The sequence below is a fragment of the Argentina anserina genome, chromosome 4 (genome assembly GCF_933775445.1).
Source record: "Argentina anserina chromosome 4, drPotAnse1.1, whole genome shotgun sequence".
Taxonomy (NCBI): Eukaryota; Viridiplantae; Streptophyta; class Magnoliopsida; order Rosales; family Rosaceae; genus Argentina; species Argentina anserina.
In genome coordinates, this window is record NC_065875.1 from 26,027,742 (window position 1) to 26,044,711 (window position 16,970).

Genomic DNA, 16,970 nt, shown 5'->3' on the forward strand with positions numbered 1-16,970 from the left:
TTTTATGGGTACTAAAAAATATGTATAAGTCGATCAATATGAATTATGTGGATTTCATGAATCAATAAAAATTTGTAGAAATCAGCTAAAAGTCTGTGGTTGAAGTCAGTGATTTTAACAATTCTATGAAAGTCTGTGACATTTTTAACGAGTCTATTGACTTTTTAAAAAGTTTGTCAATTAAAATAAGTCCACACGAATCCAAATATAATACACCCTCATAAATGTTTAATGAGCGAGAATGATGATTGGTAGATTATTCACTTTTCATGTTTACATGCTACTTATGCTAGAACTACTCTCTCAAAATTACTTAAATAATTTCAGTACTCAAAATAAGAAATATTGTCTCCAAATACAGCATTTAATTTCTAGCTCTTCTAGATGACTTATACTGGATGCTATTGACAAAAAAAATATTCTTGATACTTAGCCGCTAGTATAGTTAGCGGTTGGGCTGTACCTAATTTTAAACTTTCTCTGAGGATGACAGGGAATTATTTGTTTTTCAAGAATCAAGAGGCAGCTGCTTCCTTTTGGGGAGCACGGAATTGAAACACTGGCTAATAACTCAAATCGTTTGTGATTCAATTTTTTGTATAGTTTTGTTGAAAGAAACATTACAAACTATAAAACAGAGTCTCTAGAAGCGCCCTCTAGAGCATGATGATCTATATTTATTAAAAGCTAGTTAACATCTAGTATACTTTCTCAAAAATACTAGATGTTTTACTTGTAGCTAGCTCGTAAAATGACTTGGAACCATGAACAGTAAAGAGGGGCTTCAAATAAATTAACAAAGGTATTTGGGCCTAAAAAAGAAATCAACAAAAACAGAGGGGCTTAACAAAAATTGAAATCAAAGGTATTTGGCCACGTTTGGTAATTGGAAATGAAAGGAATTGAATCAACCAAGGAAAATGTTTCCATGGGGGTGGGGAGGGAAACGTTTTCCACCCAATTTTCTTTCTATTTTGGAACCAATTTCCTTTTCCCCCATTTTTCTTGGGTTCCCAAACACAAGAAAGGAAACACTTTCCTTTCCCATGTCTAATTTCTTGGTTACCAAACGTGGCGGTAATTTCTGATGGGAAAGAAGATATGGATGTAAGTAACCTCGAGCTGCTCGTGTGTTGATTCGTGTTCGGCTCACTTTTAGCTCGTTCGGCTCGAACTTGTAAAGTTAAATGAGCCGAGTTTGAGCTTAATATTAAGCTCGGCCTTGAAAATGAGCCAAGTTTGAATAATAAGTATTTCGGCTCGTTCGACTCGTTTAGCTCGGGAGCTAGCTCGGACTTGTTAAAAACTCGGCTCGTTTATTAATTAAGCTTAACTTATTAACTTTTATATAAGAAATAATATTAAAAATATAATAATAGTTCAAAAGAATTGAAAGGTTTCTTTTTAGAATAATTAGTTAAAGACTTTACGTTTAATAACGAGTTTGATTTGTTATTTTTAGTTATTTACAAATAAAAGAGATTTTGTGTGATGCTAAGACATTAGATTTAAAAAAATTTAATTTCTAAATTTTAATTTCATATGATTCAAGGCGGCTCAATTCGAGTTTGACCTCATCTTATAAAATGAGCCGGCCCGAGCCCAACTTGAGCATGAAGTATAAAAACTAAATTTTAGCCTGGCTTGAGCTCGATCGAATGAAAATGAGCTAAACATGAATAACCTAATATTCGGCTCGGTTCATTTACATCCCTAAAAGAAAAATATTTGAGACTGTTGGAAAAGTGGCCCCACTCTAATCCCTGGATTAGGCAAATAAACACAAATTTCAAATTTCAAATCGCAATAAGTGTTTGTGCATATCTCTCATTAATTGCTGGCATTAAAAAAAACTTGCGTACAACCTAGTATGTATGTGTGAATCTGATTTCTCTTTTATTTGCACACTTGAGGATTGAAACACATGATCTTAATCTTTTAAAACTTTAGTTTATCAATAAAAAAACATTATTATAAAAAAAATCAATGTAAACGAAAATTAGTTACTAAGTTGATTGCATCAAACTTACTAACTTAGGTGACTTTTGGTGACGTAAAGCTTCAAAAGTAGAATCTGGAAAGCAAAAGGAACCAAAGGGCGCGTGCTGGGCATAATGGATAAACTTGTTTTGTTTTCTTGTGTCCTCCTCTCACGTGGTTTCAACAAACCGCCACATGTATGATTCTTCTAAAAGTCTTGATCACAATAATGCCTATACATAAATGTGGGAGAAAGGCGGTTACAAAATCACAAATGTCAAATCTCCCATGTGCCGGGAGTTCAAAGATACTCTGGTAGTAAAAAATATTCAGGCGGTTAGTATAGTTACTGTCTCGTAATAAATGATAGTGTGCCTGCCACAATGGGAAAACGATGTCTGTTTGTTGATTCCTAATCCAAGTCGGCGGCAACGTGAATTTTTTTTATAGTTTGATTGTGTATGGTGTGTAAAGTTTTACGCGACAATTTTTAGGTAAATTTTGTGGGAGACGAGTTTATGTCCACTGTTAATTCTTTTGAGTCAATATTGTACTGTTAGTTATAGAGGTACATACAACATCTATGTGAAAAACACCCATCATTTGAATATCAGGGTTGCACGTCTACTTCATTACGGTGACAGTTAGCGTTACAAGCATGGATGCATGAATGAATGTAACAAGCTAATCAAGAGCATAATATTTAGAGCAAATAACTCAAAAGTATCATACAACAATTTAGTTTATAAATAACTTACTACTTAATTTGATAAAACAAATAAAAATCAAATGATGATAAGTTGTCATATGTCATAAAATATTTTATTTTTTTACTCCTCTTTGACCCATAGTGTTTGCTACCATCAATGAAGAGGTTATTTGCTACTGTTGATTATAAAAACTAATTGCTACTGTCGACTATAAAAATTAACTGCTACTGTCGAATTAAAAATCAGTTGCTATTGTTGACTTGGAAGACACCTGCTACTATTGACTTGGAAGGTACATGTTACTATCAACTATAAATCTAACTGCTACTGTCGACTTGGAAAGTACATGCTACTGTCAACTATAAATCTAGCTTCTACTGTCGACTGAGAAACTAACTGCTACCTTGGTTTTTGGTGAGTAAAATTTGAAATTTCAAAATTTCTCAAAACATATGCAATATGGTACTTAAATGAAATCTCATGGTACTTAAATTTGCCGAAAAAAAAACTAAAAATTAAGGAGAGATAAATTTGTTAGATCTAGGAGTGACATTAATAAAAATATTTTAATTTTTTTTATTAATTAATTAATCCGTTTTGTTTTACTTATTCTTTGTATAAGAAATATGAAAAATGAGTTTTTAATTAATTCAAATGTAGTCTATTACTAATAAATAATTTCTCCTAATATTAAATCGTAGCTGGCTCCTTACTTTTCTATCCTAAAAGAATTAGAACTATGGACAGTAAAAAAATAATAACAAAGGTGTTTAGGAAATTTCGCTTTGTTGAGAAACTATATTCTTTTCTGTTAGTAACTGAAACTTTCCCTTCAGTCTCAAGTCAAACCAGTCCAGCTGTCCTATCCTTAGGGCCTGTTTGGCACGTGGCAGAAACAAATAATCACTTTGAATTTTACTCTCACAGAAGAAGCACAGTAAAAGCGTTTCCAAACGCACCTCCCATCGTCACTGCAACAACCTTTACTAAACCGCCACTCCCTCCATTCTTTCTCTCCCTTCCATTTTAATTTCTCCTCAAGAAAAGTTCTCCATTCTTTCTCTCCAAGAAAGTCATCAATGGCTTCATCGGGAAGTTCATCGGAAACCGTCAAGCGCACCCTCCACATCGCAAGCTTGTTGCCCTGGATGGACAAGGCCTACCTTGGCGAAGTCTGCTTCCCAGATTTCAAGAAGCATGTAAGGCCATTCAATCGATAGCTCTGTTTTGGTCTTTGTGCTTTTGTTTGGGCATGTTCTACGCCTCTTTCATGAACCCAGTTCTAAACTTTGGTTTGTGCTTTTGTTTGGGAATGTTGTACGCCTCTTACATGAACCCAGTTCTTAACTTTTCTCTGTGCTTTTGTTTGGAAATGTTGTATGCCTCTTTCAAGAACCCACTTCTTTACTTTGCTTTGTGCTTTTGTCTGCGAACGTTGTATGCCTCTTTCATGAGCCCAGTTCTTAACTTTGCGTTGTGCTTTTGTTTGGTAATGTTGTATGCCTGTTTCAAGGACTGGGTTAATCAAACAATGTTGTAATCTTTGCTCCATCTTATGGTGCTCCTGTAATGGGGCGTTGTGCTTTGTTTGTTAATTCATAACCTCTTTCAATCTGTTTGGGAATCTTTCATGGGTTAGGATGTTTTGGGGTCCCCTGTATCAGTTGTTTGCTGTTTGGATAGAAAACTTATCTAATGCTATGTTTTACCTGTTTGTAGATCACGGGGGTGAAATTTGTCAGCCAGAAACATTGTAATAGATATGCGTTCATTGAATTTACCTCGGGTGAGATAGCGGAAGAGGTCTTGAAGAAATACCAAAACAAAAACATGCCGAGGACAGAACTGAAGTTCGCTCTGAATTGGAGAAAGAAGCCGCCGCAATCTACAAACACATCTCAAGGAGGTACATTCTTTCCCATCTGGTGTTTGATTGTAGTCTGTATAAAGTAATTCATTCACACCTATATCAGACCATTCAATGGATTAGATTGTATTGTGCGCTCAACTTGCTGTTGCCTGTTGGAATGTTGCTTTTAATTTACCAGTATACCTTCATTAGCTTATCAGGTGAACTTTTTGTTAATTGTGTTTTTGATATTGATTCTGGAACTGCTGTTGGAAAGTTGTTCTTATATGTTTCTCACTGCAGCTGCCTACCCAAGTACCCATCCAGAGGATGCAGATCCAGTTCGACCATTGGCGAGTTCTTCATCATTGAAAAAACCAAACCACACCCTCTACATCTCTGGGTTGAAGCGTTGGATGCGGGAGGATTACCTTCGCAACTGCTTCGGAGACTTCTCCAGTCAGGTTTGAGAAATCACAACATTTGTATCTGTAATTAAGGTGCCACGGTTACCGTAATTGTACTTGTTAATTGTTAATCGCAGATCCGCAAGGTGAATTTTGATGTATCAAAGGTGACATTGAAGCATACACATGCCTACCTTGAATTTGCGACCCCTGAGGTTGCTGGAATGGTACTGCACAGCTTCCACAACAAGATCATGCCCAAAACAAACAATATCTGGAGGTTCAATCTGGAGTGGGCTCGTTGGCAACCTAGGGTGAAGGTGAAACAGTCATCATCTGCAGGTATGGGTCACAAACCCAATTACACACGGTTGGTTACAAGGAAAATACCTTTTTTGTTTTTGGTTCACCCTAATATTGGCCCTGATCTGCAGGAAGCAAAATTCTCTGCATCAACAATCTGGGGGAAGGGATGGGAGAGGACTTCATTCGACATGTATTCCCTTCTCACTTGCAGAGCCATGTAAGACATCTTTGTGAGTGTTGATTCGAATTTACTTGCATTTTTTTTCAATTAATCTTAAATTTGTTTTAGATTTTGAAGGTGACATTGTTTGAGAAACCCCGCCCACCTTCTGCCATGATTGAATTTTCATCGCATGATGTTGCTGCATCAGCATTGGAGAGATACACTGAGGAATCCGTATGCCGGAAGTTCAGTTTGACATGGTGTCCAACTGAACAACCAGGTACAAATCTTTATTTTTATTTTTTATATCCCTTCTAGTTTCTTTGTGTTGAATCAGTGAGCTTGTTTGCAGGTCCTTCTTTGCCTACTAATCTGCTGAAAAGAAAGAGGGAGTAACCTGAACAATCCTACATCTGCTGATTGAGTTCAGATACAAACATAAGGGTATGTGAGAGTATTGTTTTTTTTTAGTTTGCAACCTGGGATAATTTTCTGTGGGAAATACAGACTTTGAATTGTATGTACTTTTACCTTTTTTTCGTTTTTGTTCTGGATGTTTGCAAGGATAACTTTCGGTGTTCATCAATTTTATGGACTTGTACCTTGAACCCGTTGTTTAACTTGTCCTCCCACCCATCTAGAGTGCCCCAAGCCTTCCCCTCATTTCTCATCATAGAAGTCCACCATAGAATCAAGTAATGCAGGACAACCTGCCACCATAGGGTTCATACAAAAGGCTACAAAGTCCTCCATATATTAAGAGCCTAAACCCTAGAACTATAGGATCAAGTAGTCCATTAGATTCCCTAATAATGAAGCAAAATTTCCCTAACAATAAAGAAAATTCTAATAAGGAAGAAATCATAAAACTTTCCAAAACTTGACCAAAATTATTCTCTGCTCATATTATCTATCATTAAGTTAACAGTACTGTGGCATGAAGCCGATCTGCAATTGTATGGAGGTGTCTGCGATACAGTAATGTGCCATGGTCGAATTGACAACTGCTTACATTTCAAAGTTCAGAGATACTTGTGAGTTGTGTGTGTTTCTTGTGTTATTACATGTTTTAGATATAGGCAGCTTAGCCAATTACCTTGCATAACTGCTAATATAGGACTAGGCCGCTTCACCTAATATGATTTTCGGTTTGCCCCCATGGCCATATGTGCTCACTACTTACTATGAGTTGTTACCATGTGTGGCTTGAATTCCGTCACCTGAGGGAACCTGTGAGAACATGAGTGTTTGGGAATGTAACAAGCAGCTTATGTGGACTGGCATAACTTTCGAACAATGCTTTTAAATATATATTTACGATACATTAGCGCATAGAAATGTCGAAGGTAGATCAACTCTGTTCTTTGCTATACCAACTTCTTATAGTCATAGATTAGCTCAAGATGGCAACCCTGTTAACCTCATCACACTACCCTCTTATTAGAATACCAAAGATGACACGGTCAGGAGTAATTCCTCTTTTCAACGTACCATCGAAAACCTGTGTGCTTCCCATGAGTCCCTTAATTGCTAAACCAGATACAAGTGAGGTATAAGTCAACAGATCAGGTCTGATGTGCTCTTTCACCATTTTATTCTTGAGTCTAAAAGCCTCTATCAGATTACCTGTCTACAGAGCCCCGCAATCCATGAAGTGTATACATGTCTGGAACAAACCCCCTCTTGGATATCTCCCTAAAGATCGTCCCAACTTCACTAAAGTTTGCTTCCTTGCACATCCCATCAATGAGCACAATATATGAAATTTAGACCAACTTCTCACAATCATAGATTAGCTCAAGATTCAAGTCTCAAAGAAAAAAAAAAGATTAACTCAAGATCAGACGAGCTGTTTCCCTATTTTGCAGATTTCTGCATATATTATTCAACGTAATTATTTATTGTAACAATAAAATATATTCTACATGGACGCAGTCAATTATATAAACAACTAGCACTAAGGGAAGCGTTTGTACGAGATCCTCAATAAGCTTGAACCACAAACAACTAGCTCGTCTTGTTCAGTAATCAGCACCACACCATCTGACCCTCAATCCACTGATACACATAATATGTCTTTTTTTTTTCTTTTCCTTGAGAAAAGATATACATAGACATAGAATACTATTTAGCAAGACAATGTAGTAACCAAAAAAAAGAAGACAGAGTAATACCAAGTATCATAGGTTCAGTAAACAAACATATAACTAACAATACTATCTAATCAGAGACTCTAAAAACCACTTCAGAATATTATACATATAATGTTGTATATGAATGCCATAATTATTTTTATCTATAACTTTTATAGCAAGTGTTTTGAACAACAATGCAATTCCAATAAACATACAGCGAGTTATGCTTCAATTTCCAACTAAAGAAGACTAGTTGAATAAGCAATTATCAGGTAGAGTTGGCCGCATCTGTCCTCCTTCAGTCCTCCTTTGATTCATCCAATGAGTAAACATTCAGGAGACCATTCTATATCAATCACTATATATACTGCAAGTAACCAATATGTATACTACAAGCAATATGACAAATCGAACAATAAAAATCTTGATGATTGTCATCAAATCTGCATAAAAGGAGCTACTAGCAGAACATAAACCAGTTATACGGGATGAACACAAACCTAAAAACACAATTACAACAATTTGGTAGAGGAATTGGTCGAGATTTAGTGTTTATAAGTTCAATCAACTGAAATGAATTTGTTGAGCTTGATTTGTTGAGTGTATTAATTAGTGAACTCAGAAATTGGTTGGGTAGTTTTGATGATTTGGTGTCTGTAATTTTGGTTTCTGGGTTATTTCAGTTCTACTAATTGATTCTGGTCCTGTGATGCTCTCCTCTTTCTGGGCTGAGATTCTCTACCGACGTAATGGATTGAAGAATTAAATTGGTCTTTTGTTGCTGCCTTGACTAGTATTACCAGGACTTCTATCTCCCCATCCCTATTGAAAAGAGAAAATGAAAAAAAAAATTCAGGTCGATAAGATTCACGTGGTTGGGAGTGTTGAAGAGCGTGAAAAATTGAACGCTCTTTCCATTAGCAAAGTTTTGCATATTGCTGTAAATTTTGAGAATGACTCGTTCTCTTTCTTCTCTTTCTCCATTTTAGAGAATAAAATAAAGAAGCTGTTGGAGTGAAAAACATGCTAATATTCTCTAAAATTGACAGAGCCAAGATAATGGAGAAGCTTTTGGAGTTTCTCCAATACACATAACTATCAAGGTTTTTCCCATTAGACTGCCTCCTCGAAGTGGGTGCCGTTTGAATTATTTTTGAGTGCTTTTTGAATAACACATGTTCCTATTGCTTTTGCATGAACACTATTTATATGTGTTTATGTGCTTCCTGCTTCAGGCGGAACTTGTTACATTTTATCCAAGATTATAAAAAGCGCTAGACAATATGCAGGCGGACAGCCACCTCCTAGCGCCTAGACGGTTAGACGGCCTCCTAGGCGGTGCTTAGGCGGTTTTGAATTATTAAATATTTATTTATATTTTATACATATATTTAAACTATTTTAATAATTAAAAATATAATGATGTTTAATATTAATTTTAAAAATAGTTAAAATAGTCTAAATTCACAATAACTTAAGTATAAAATCCATAAAAAAATATTTGAAGAAAAGATAAATAATGAGACAAATGCAATAATACTAAATCTTAACTTTTTTCTCGCCAAATTATTCCCTAACTCCTTCAGTATCGGACTCAAACTTAATATTCATATTTCTTTCCTCTTCTTCTACTGATGAGATTCAGTTTTCAGAAAAGATACAAAGAGTGAGAGTTGCGGCCTCTTTTAGGTTTTTTTTTATTGTCAAATGATGGTTGACCACCTAAAACTGAATAAAGTCACCTAGACCGCCTTAGACCGTCTAGATGGTCGCCTAATTCACAAAACGCCACAGATGGCCGCCGAGACAAAAAGCGCGGCGGTGGGTGACCTCCTAGCGCCTACGCGGCTGCCTAGACTGCTTTTTAGAACACTGATTTTATCTGTTTCTATTTAAACTGGGTAATGTTATTTGACTTCTATGATGATTTACTATACGCTAACAATATACTTTTTTGTTTTCAAAAATTTAGAAATATATAATAACAATTTGATCAAAATGCGTAGGCTGGAGGAGAAGCCAAACATGATGCTGCAATAGAGAGCAAATGAAGAACAGCAGAGAGGATGGTCTGCCATAAGAGGCATGGAAGGAAGCAGAAGGAAAATAAAATAAAAGCCACAGTGCTAGAGAAAGAAATAAAGTAGGCATATGAAGCTGACTATCAATGGAGCATGAATCCACAGCAATATATGAAGTGAACCCAGGTAAGTCCCACACCTATTAGTCTTTGGAAATGGAGTAAGAGGATGATGCAGCATTCGATGTGGGTGCTTGTTACATTCTGGTTATTGTTGTCCTATCAAATAAGCTTCAAAGGTAATTTTCTTACAGGCTTTCATTTGGACATTTCCATACTGTATTCGACTACTTTATCATTTAGTCTTGTTTGTACTAGTTAGTGTATGACAGTATCTAATCCATTATCAACATTTGAGCCTGTCTCATATGATTTAATCTGCAAGGGTTATTCCTTTTGCAAAGTAGAAACAGCTATGATATACATGAAGTTACTAGTTTCTCAAGATTCTACTTTGCTTTTTACGGCTGGTTGCAGAACTTCAGCATCCAAGTAGAAGGTTCTTACTTCCTTATGTTTGTTTTTAGTGCATTGGTCTTAATTATGGGTTGATATATATAATTACTGCTAGTTTAAATAAGAGTCCTCTTCTATTTTGTTATGATATTTGTTTATATCCACTTTTGCTTCACGCCTAGTCTTCAATAAGATATAATCAACTTTTACTTTCAATACATTGTGGACTAGATTTCTACGTAACCAGAGTCCAAGTGTTATGTTGTGACTTAGTTTACTGTTCACTTTCATGTATGCCATTTTGCCTTCATGTGTCCTGGCTGGTCGAGCATTGGAGTTGCATCATTTCTCGGAACAACTTGAAGTAAAATAAACGGTATGATTTGGTTGATCATTATTGCTACCGAATCAAGCTATGCATGTTGTAATTTGATATTTCAATTTGCAGGCCGGTGGCTTGCTTTTTCTATTTAAGTGACGCCAGGGGAAAGGAATGACATACCTTGTTATTAAGGATTTACATCAAGGCCGGGTATGCTTGTCTGAAACCTGAATTTTTTTATTTTTTTTAGTTACAACTTGTAATCTCTTTGTTCATAAGCTAACCGGTTGTTGTGCGCCATTCTACAATGAGAATTGTCATACAAAAATTCATCTGAACTGGAAGGATTACCAATAGGCAATAGCGAAGTCAGTCGTGAATAAAAGATTTTGAGGTTTGGGCCTTTTGTTCACGAGGAGCAAGATGCTGCCGGAAATGCGATCATGTCAGACCATTTTATAAGCGACGTGCCTGCTGAAAAATTGAAGAGCTCTGATGTACTGAAAGAGCTAGGTACCCAAGAGTCATGTAACGTGGGCAAGGTGGGGATGGGTAAGCAGCAGATCAAGCTTCGTATCGAGATTCATAATATATAGTGAAAGTAGCAGCTGTGTCATGGTTTAGTTTGTAGAAGCTCCAGTGATTTGTAGTGTTGAACTGTTGTGTTACTGGGTGTCATATTAGCGCACTCTGAATATAAATGACGAGTGATCAGTGATGCACCTCAAATGAAAATAATAACAAACATATCTGTCACAAATTTGACAAGAGCCTGTGACTAGTAAGTAGCAACTATTGAGCTCCACAGTAAGTGATAAATCATTAAAATGGTAAAAACATGTGCCTAGTAAAAGTAACACCTCCCTTGGGAGGTTGTTCCTCTCTTTCCAGTTTCCACTGTTCCACAACATCAGCAAAGGATGCCGGAGACAACGATCGGTCATTCATTCTGATTAAGGAGGTGACTGGCTTTTACGACATGGGTCCCCGAATCCCAAACGACCAAGCTGATTGAGTGAGTAAACAACCCAACTCCTGCTTTGCTTACCTTGTTCTAAATGTCATGTCTAATTCAGTGATCCATTACTCTAAACATAGTTCATCAATCTTTAAAATTGAGACCGCTCTACGATTTTTTAATGCTCCTGCCGGAAAATTCAGTTCAAAAGTTTGTGATCTTTAGGTTGTTTAGCTTGTTTGGTTCTTCATTCTTGAGCTTTTCTGGAATGTCGGATACAGTGTGTTTTGTTTCTTTCAGTTTCAGTATTATTTATGAATTGTCAAACATATATGCGTCGTGGTAATGCAGTTTGGTTGAGGGAAGTGCAAGATTGTCCAAATCCTTGGAGTTACAAACAAGGGTAGAAGGTCACTGAAATGGCAGTTGGAGGTGGGAACATTTCTCAAAGAGATTGGGGAGAAGGCTCAGAGCTTGTGGGAAGAAAATGGTGTTTTCACTTTTCAGGGCTGAGTCTCGTGGAAAGCCTCCTGAACTGTGGCACAAGTTTTATGGGAACTTCACTCTTCCTAACTTGAATAGTTATTTGCGCATCCTCACTCTCAAAGTTAAGAGTTTTGTCTACGTTTTCATCGATTAAGAGGTGCTATTGTGCTACTCCCTTTTGGTTTCCGCCTCAGTGGCATGCCCAGTAAAAGTATTGGCCTGTCTGACATTGATATATCAGAGCTCCAGAATCCATCAAACTGGTTGAGGTACTTCCCTCAAAGCTTTTGGCTTGGGCTGTGACTGGAGGCGCTCCTTTATTAGAACAGACATGAATTCATATTTTGACAATTTTGTGAGATGGCAGATGAGGAAACTGAAATCTGTGGGAAAGATTGTGAAGGATGTCTGCTACATTGGATGGTCAGCCATGTGCATATCGTGACAGGACAACTGGTCAAGGTGTTCAACCCCAAGAATACACCCCATCATCAAAATGGAGGTGGTTGAACCCTCTTTCCTCCTACGTTGGGAGTGTGAAGGGAATGAAAGTTTGTCTTGCTGCCACAATGTTGAGGCCTGAGACTTTGTATGGTCAAACAAATGCATAAGTGTTGCCTGATAGCAATGGAGCCTTTGAAATCAATGAAACAGATGTCTTCTTTTTCATGCACAGAGCAGCACTAAATCTTGCATATTAGTAGTACTCTAGGGTTCCAGAAAAACCTTCTTGCTTGGTAGAGTTGACCAACTATGATTCGATTGGCCTTCCATTGAAGTCTCCGCTTGCTCTCAATCAGATCATTTATGCCCTTCCAATGTTGACCGTCCTAATAGAGGAAGGTACTAGGATATTGACTAGTGTACCAGGTGATGCTCCTAATGATTATATGGCCTTGCACTGAAACAATCAAAACTGAAACCAGCTTTTAGAGAAAAGCATGAAGTGAAGGATGAGTGCCTTTGACATCATGCCAACACTCTATATTCCGGAAAAGGTTGTGGAAGATCTTAAAATAAGAAGTGAGAGTGAGATAGAGAAGCTAGCAGAAGCCAAAAGGTTTAACATGCTTGAAAGAATTTTCTGAAAGGAAACCTCCTTGTGGGAGAATTTAGAGAAGCATAGTCCAGGAGGCAAAACCATTGATAAGGAGCAAGCTATTTGAGACAGGTGATGCAATCATGTATGTTGAGCCTGAAAAGCTAGTAGGTCCATTGATCAATGTGTTGTCGCTCATTTAGTTCATTGATACATCACAAATGGGGTTGCAGAATTTCCAAATGTGGCTCAGGAGTGCTTGTCATTATAAACTCATGCTTCTGAGGATGTACTCAGAAACAAAACAGGCTAGTGTTAAAAAGTCCAATATTCATGGAAATACAGATGGATCATCAGGATGTCTATAAGAGGTTGAAATAGAACATATTTGATGTCGAACTAAAACTGAAAATTAAGGCTACAGATCCCATATCTGGACCGATCAATTGATTCTTCTACTGGCTTCTGCAGAAAGGCCTGACCGTTATGTTCGTTTGAGATTTATAATGGTGATTAATTATTTTGTTTCTCATATTAAATTACATATCTAGATCCTATAATTATGCCATACATTCTCCTAATCATTCCTTTATTTTCTCCATAAAAATGTAGGAACATTAGATTTTGCAATTCCCAATTTCCTCTTCACCACTCTCTCATCTCGCAGAGATTTTATTCAGCACCTCCTCAGCTCATGATGGACAGATCCAAACCTGCTCTTAGGAAAATGGCAAGTTATAAATTTTCTTCTTCTTCTTCTTAGTTTGTTTGATTGCCAGGTCACACTAGTTTATTTATTCATTCATAGGTTCATACATATTGTAGAATTGTGGACTTTTGTTCGGGTCCAAGATTGTTATTAATTCATTATGTTTGTTTGAAGCCTTGAATAACAGTCATCTTTTTGGTGTTTCCTGGTTTGTTTTGACAAACAATTTTACACAAAAAGGCAGCTGAAGGTGAGAACATTCTCCTAGAGATTAAGATTCTTCTAGAGATTGAAGCAGAGGTTCGAGAATGGTGGGAAGAGAAAGGCGTTTTTGTCCATGTTGATCAATCTCTGACAACCCTCACTATCCTAGTGATGACGAACTGGGGGATGATCGGAAGAAGTGGTTTGAAAACTACCTGTTTGGTGGTTTATCACGACGGGCATTCCTAATCTCTAAGCTAGAGTGTTGTTCAGCTTATCATAGATTAAGAAATGATGATGTGCCATGGAAATGTCAAATCCTCAGGCACAGACGAACTTCCAGAGAAGATTATACATCTGTTGGTTGGAGAACCACCAGTATTTCCAACAGTTTGGAGAGCTGCCTATTCTACTGATGCCATGAGTCTCTCCTTGGCTTGTTCTTGTGATGGTGGTAATTCTCCGAGAATATTATTTAATACTGCAAATTCTGCTATCCGAAAGCTCACTAAAGAGATGTCATGGATTAGTGAACAACTAGCCTATATGGCTGCTGCTGCAGACTCTTCTTCTTTTGTGAGAAGAATCAGAAGAGATGCCCCCCCCCCCCCCCCCCCCCCCACACCAAAGTACTTTTGCGGACAAGGTGTTTGCGAATGAGATCAATATCGCTGTACATAACAGTGATCACTATTACCAGGCTTGCTTGTTTCAAGAAGCCCTCATTGTTGGCTTTCTTCAACTTCAAGCTGCCAGGGACTGGTATAGGGTTTCCGGCGGTCCTTGTGGTAAGGACCATGATCTGGTGCTGCGCTATATTGATGTGCACACACGTCTAATTAATTGCTCCATCTGTCCACACTATAGTGAATATGTCTGGCGAGAATATTTGAAACAGGAGGGTTTTGTAGTAACTAATTCAGACCAGCTGCAGCCTTGGTGAGCCGGTAATTATATTCTTGTGGCAGATATATATATTTGCAAGTTTGCCTAGAGCACCCTCTTTGTCAGAAAATTTTGCTTCTTAACCCGTGTGTTGTGTTTTAGTTTTCACTAATCAAACTTGAATCTTCGTGCTCCTTGCATTAAGTATACAATTTGAATCAACACTTCTGTTTATCTTAATTCAAATTAATGCCTCAAATTTAAGAAGTTGTGATGTATGTGTCTTTTTAATTTAATTCTTACTCATTTCTTAACAAAGTATGGATGTTATTCAGTGACTTCTATGAGAAAATGGAACGTACCTGCTCCTGGAGTATGGGAATTCAAAGTCTTCAGTTCTCAGATAATGTTCTCACTCCCACGTCTCATCCTCCCTCTGAGCTTTTGTACCAGCAGAAAAAGAAACATCCATTTAAGTTGTTGTCCAGGAGAAAATGGAACATTCTGATCTTAGAGAACAAAAACCAAATGATGCTCAACTCCCAGGTTAACCTTGCTCCACTATATCATCCTCCCTATGAGCTATTATTTCAGGGCTCATTCAAGAAGGTATGAACTTAATGCATAGTACGTCTTTATACTGTACTCATGTACACCCATAATATGTGGTCTTTTAATGTCTTGTAGCTAATGATTCAGGCAAAACGTACTGCTTCTGTCGAGGACAAATGGTTCCCGGTAAACTTGCAATCGACTAAGGAAATAAGCTCACATATGGTAGGTATCATTTCGTTTATTGGTTAGTTTCTCAATTTGTTCAGTAGACATGGCTTCACTTTTGGTGTTTTTTTTTTCTTGAGAAAATTCACTTTTGGTGTTTATATACTGCTAACTTGCGAAGATTAATCAAGACACCTGGGCTCATGAAGCTGTCTCGAAAATCATCAGCACTAATTTTATCTTCTGGCAGGTTAGTAGTCACTAGTCAGTTCCTTTATATCAGAGGATAGTTCTGATGAAACAAATTAGAAATATGTATTTGTGAGATGTTATTTTGCCAATTATTGACATAGGCATATGATGATTCAAATGAAGTCAGGAAGATTTGCACCTACTACAACTTGGTATATACACCGGTAGTGCTTATCATTGACCCCATAAATGGTGAAAATATACGTTCGTGGTATGGAATGGTTCAACCGGAATGTCTGCTGGAGGCAAGTCTACAATTAACCAATCACTTGTCAAACTACAGGAACCACCTAGATGATATACAGTGATCAAAAATTTTATCTGATCGAACGGGAGGATTAAAGATAGGCAGTAGCGAAGCCAGCTAGTCGTGAATAAAAGTTTTTGATCAGGTTCGGGCCTTTTGTTCACAAGGAGCAAGATGCTGATGGAAAATAGCAATGGAGCCTTTGAAATCAATAAAACAGATGTCTTCATTTTCACGCAGGGAGTAGCACTAAATCTTGGATATCAGAAGTACTCTAGGTTAAATTGTTTGAGGAAGCAGAACACGAAAGACTTTGAAGAAGATGTATTAAAAAAAAAGACTTTGAATGTTTGAAGAAGATGAACTTGAGAGGAAATAATTAACGGCAGACGGAGTAATATATAGACGGTCGTCAGCCTCGAAAATTAAGGGTGTAATTAATAGTTAGGTGCTGAGGTGTGTGATTAATGGCTGATGGATTTTGATGGAATGACGAGATTAATAGTCAAGGATAACTAAGGCCAAAATTAGCTCTCTTCCTTATCCATTAAGGAGACCTTTGCTAATTAGGATTCCGTTTCCTACTAGATATGAGAATAATTATTAATTGAACACTATTTAAGGTCATTGACCAGCATATATCGGAGACAACAGCAAAGATCATCGAGACATATATCGACCACAATCGCAGAGAATAGCCTTGGATCACATAATGCCCGGCCTTGACGACTTACCAAACCTTGTTATCAACAAAATCCTCAATCATCTTCCTACAAAAGCTGCCATCCAGGCTACCTTTCTTTCCAAGCAATTTCGTCCAATTTATTCAGCGTCTGCACTAAATTTCAACGAGGAGGAGGATTATGACCATCTATATCCTATCAGAAAAAACAAATTCCGACACATGAAGTTCATCAAGTTCTTAAAAGGGTATTTAAAATATCATGAGAAATATGAGAAGAAAGAGGTCGTAGAAACACTAAGGCTCCGCTTGAGTATGTTTTGGTATCGAGTTGGCAGAGAAGCTACTGTCATTGATAGGTGGTTGGATCGTGCAATCAA

General features: G+C 37.2%; 2 protein-coding genes and 1 pseudogene across 2 annotated transcripts; all 3 read left to right on the forward strand.

Annotated features, from left to right (window-relative positions):
- The first annotated feature begins 4,553 nt into the window (after positions 1-4,553).
- LOC126791319 (uncharacterized) lies at positions 4,554-5,820 on the forward strand. The gene is made up of 6 exons (XM_050517758.1): positions 4,554-4,596; positions 4,843-5,003; positions 5,084-5,288; positions 5,381-5,469; positions 5,542-5,695; positions 5,768-5,820. Exons 2-6 carry the CDS (start codon positions 4,956-4,958, stop codon positions 5,809-5,811), a joined length of 540 nt encoding a protein of 179 aa, XP_050373715.1. The 5' UTR covers positions 4,554-4,596; positions 4,843-4,955; the 3' UTR covers positions 5,812-5,820.
- A 5,459-nt stretch (positions 5,821-11,279) lies between these two features.
- On the forward strand, positions 11,280-14,398 carry LOC126791304 (leucine--tRNA ligase, cytoplasmic-like; annotated as a pseudogene).
- Positions 14,399-14,409: 11 nt separating this feature from the next.
- Positions 14,410-16,397, forward strand: LOC126791308 (plant UBX domain-containing protein 7-like). Its single transcript, XM_050517745.1, has 5 exons — positions 14,410-14,743; positions 15,025-15,298; positions 15,377-15,466; positions 15,591-15,659; positions 15,763-16,397. The coding sequence occupies exons 2-5, from the start codon at positions 15,041-15,043 to the stop codon at positions 15,967-15,969; spliced, it is 624 nt and encodes a 207-aa protein (XP_050373702.1). The 5' UTR covers positions 14,410-14,743; positions 15,025-15,040; the 3' UTR covers positions 15,970-16,397.
- Positions 16,398-16,970: the final 573 nt, after the last annotated feature.